The sequence below is a fragment of the Rhododendron vialii genome, chromosome 13a (assembly GCF_030253575.1).
Source record: "Rhododendron vialii isolate Sample 1 chromosome 13a, ASM3025357v1".
Lineage (NCBI taxonomy): Eukaryota > Viridiplantae > Streptophyta > Magnoliopsida > Ericales > Ericaceae > Rhododendron > Rhododendron vialii.
This window is the reverse complement of record NC_080569.1, coordinates 27,945,754-27,948,161: the sequence shown is the minus strand read 5'-3', so window position 1 is coordinate 27,948,161 and position 2,408 is coordinate 27,945,754. Positions and strand designations below refer to the sequence as shown.

General features: G+C 43.3%; 1 protein-coding gene across 1 annotated transcript; it reads right to left on the bottom strand.

Annotated features, from left to right (window-relative positions):
• Window positions 1-294: 294 nt before the first annotated feature.
• On the bottom strand, window positions 295-2,088 carry LOC131313314 (uncharacterized). Its single transcript, XM_058341556.1, has 2 exons — window positions 669-2,088; window positions 295-435 (listed from the first exon to the last, which is right to left on the bottom strand). Exons 1-2 carry the CDS (start codon window positions 1,924-1,926, stop codon window positions 398-400), a joined length of 1,296 nt encoding a protein of 431 aa, XP_058197539.1. The 5' UTR covers window positions 1,927-2,088; the 3' UTR covers window positions 295-397.
• Between the last annotated feature and the right edge of the window lie 320 nt (window positions 2,089-2,408).

The window sequence follows — 2,408 nt, the reverse complement described above, 5'->3', positions numbered from 1 at the left end:
TTTGACTTCCATGTAAAAAGTTTGAAAAACGGATTTCAATTCAGATCACTCTTTCATTAAATAAAGATATGTGATACGAGAAAAATCATCCACAAAAATAATGTAATACTGAAAACTAGAAACACTGGGCATATGAATAGGCCCCCAAATGTCTGAATGAACTAACTGAAAAGGACGTGGCGCGCGACGCTCAACCTTAGGTAAAAAAGTGACTCTACGGTGTTTACTAAACTCACAAACTTCACAAACCAACTTATTAATGGAACGACAGGAGGGCACAAGGTGCTTCAGACTCTGAAGAGAGGGATGACCAAGACGACAGTGCTGTTGGTAGGGAGATTCTGATGTCTGAAGAGCTGCAGGCTGAGGATCAGTCAGGTAATATAGGCCACCTCGCTCAGTGCCCCCACCAATCTTCTTCCCCGTCTTGAGATCCTGAAAAACACAGCCATGAGGAAGAAATGTGACGGAATAGTTTAAAGATTTTGTAAGGCGGCTCACAAACATAAGATTAAACGGTAAACGAGGAACATGTAAAATAGATGACAAAGTAATAGAGGAAGTGACAGAGACGGAACCAAAACTAGAAACAGCCGTGGTAGAGCCATCAGCTAAGGTAACATTAGATGGTCTACCAACGGGTTATCGATCAAAGAAAATAGATGTACCAGTCATATGATCAGTGGCACCTGAGTTAATAACCCAGGGAGAGGAAGAAGATGAGGCAACATAAGAAACAGATGTATCGGTCTGAGCGAGCGTAGCAGTAGAAGATCCTATCGCATCCTGAAATGACAAAAAACGCTGGTACTCCTCAACTGGAATAGCCACACTATCGACAGAAGATTGAGTAAACTGTCCAGTATCTTGAGAGCTAGCAGCCTGATGAGCCTGGGGAAAATCATGAAGATTGTAACAGAACTCTGCCGTATGATTTGTTCCCCAACTATGAGTATAAAATCTAGAATCACGATCGCGACCACGGCCACCTCCTCTTGATGTGCGACCTCCACGAGTATCAAAAACAGAATCACGGCCACCAAAGCCGCGACCAAAACCACGGCCTCCACGACCTCCAAAGTCAGGACCATGACCACCAAACCCAGATTCACAACTGCCAAAGCCATGACCGCTCACCCCATAGTTGCGATCACGACCACTAAACCCAGACTCATGGCCGCGTCCACGACCATAGCTAACAGAGAAAACAGAGCCGTCAGAAATAGTAGAACTCATAGCAGAATGGCCAGAAGTCGGAGTAGAAATAGACGACGACTGTCGGAGACGATTGAATACCTCGCTAAGAGAAGGTAAGTCATGACTCCCCAAAATCTGATTATCCATAGGACCAAAATCAAATGATGCACCAGATAAGAAACGAGTAACCCGCATGCGATCACGTTGGCGCCGCATAACCTGAATATCAATAGATAGTGGCTCACAGATATCTAATTCATTGCAAATGCGCCGAAACTTGGCATAATAATCTTCAAAAGAATCAGCACCTTGAGATATATCAAAGAAAGACCGATGAAGGTCATATGTGCGATGGAGATTGTCGATACCTGAATATAATTCTTTTGCTTGGGTCCACACCTCTTTAGCGGTATCACAGAACATTAGCGTACTGACAACCTGTTCCGTCATACTATTCCGTAACTCTGAACGAACATGAGCATCAACAGCTTTCCATGCCCTATATGTGGGTCCATCAGGAGGTTCATCAGTCAAATAGGAGTCCTTAAACTGACCCATATAATACACCTTAACAGCTTTAGCCCAAAGAACATAATTGCCCCCATTTAATGGTGTTGAGGTAATAGGGCGTCTTTCGCGAGACCAAGAACCACTCGATGAGCTACCAACGAAAGTAGAACCAGAGCTAGAAACAGTACCAGACTCAAGATCCTTCTTCTGCTCAGACATTTTACCGATCAACGGAGAGGCAACAACCAATAACTAGTAAATAACCAGTACGCAACCAAATCAATACCAACCAAGCGGAATATCAGTAACTACTAATCAACAACATCAATTAATATACTAACACCGTCACCAAACTGCATCGGTACCCAATATCAGCAACTCCAACATAACAGATCTGTCACAACTAATAACTGCAGACTCTGTGAATCAAAGCGAACAACAACTGAACCCAATTGCATGAACATCAACAAATAACATCCAGAAGACGATAACGCATGAAAAGGTTAGCAAATAAGTAGTCAAAGATACAATACCAGAGGCAGAACAGCAAGGCGATGGACAGCGCGATGAACAGTAACGTCGATGAACAGTAACGTCATGAATAGTAATCGGTGAACAGTATGTCGTGAACATTAATCTGTGAACAGTACGGCATGAACCGTAATCGGTGAACAGTAACGTCTTGAATAGTAATCGGTGAA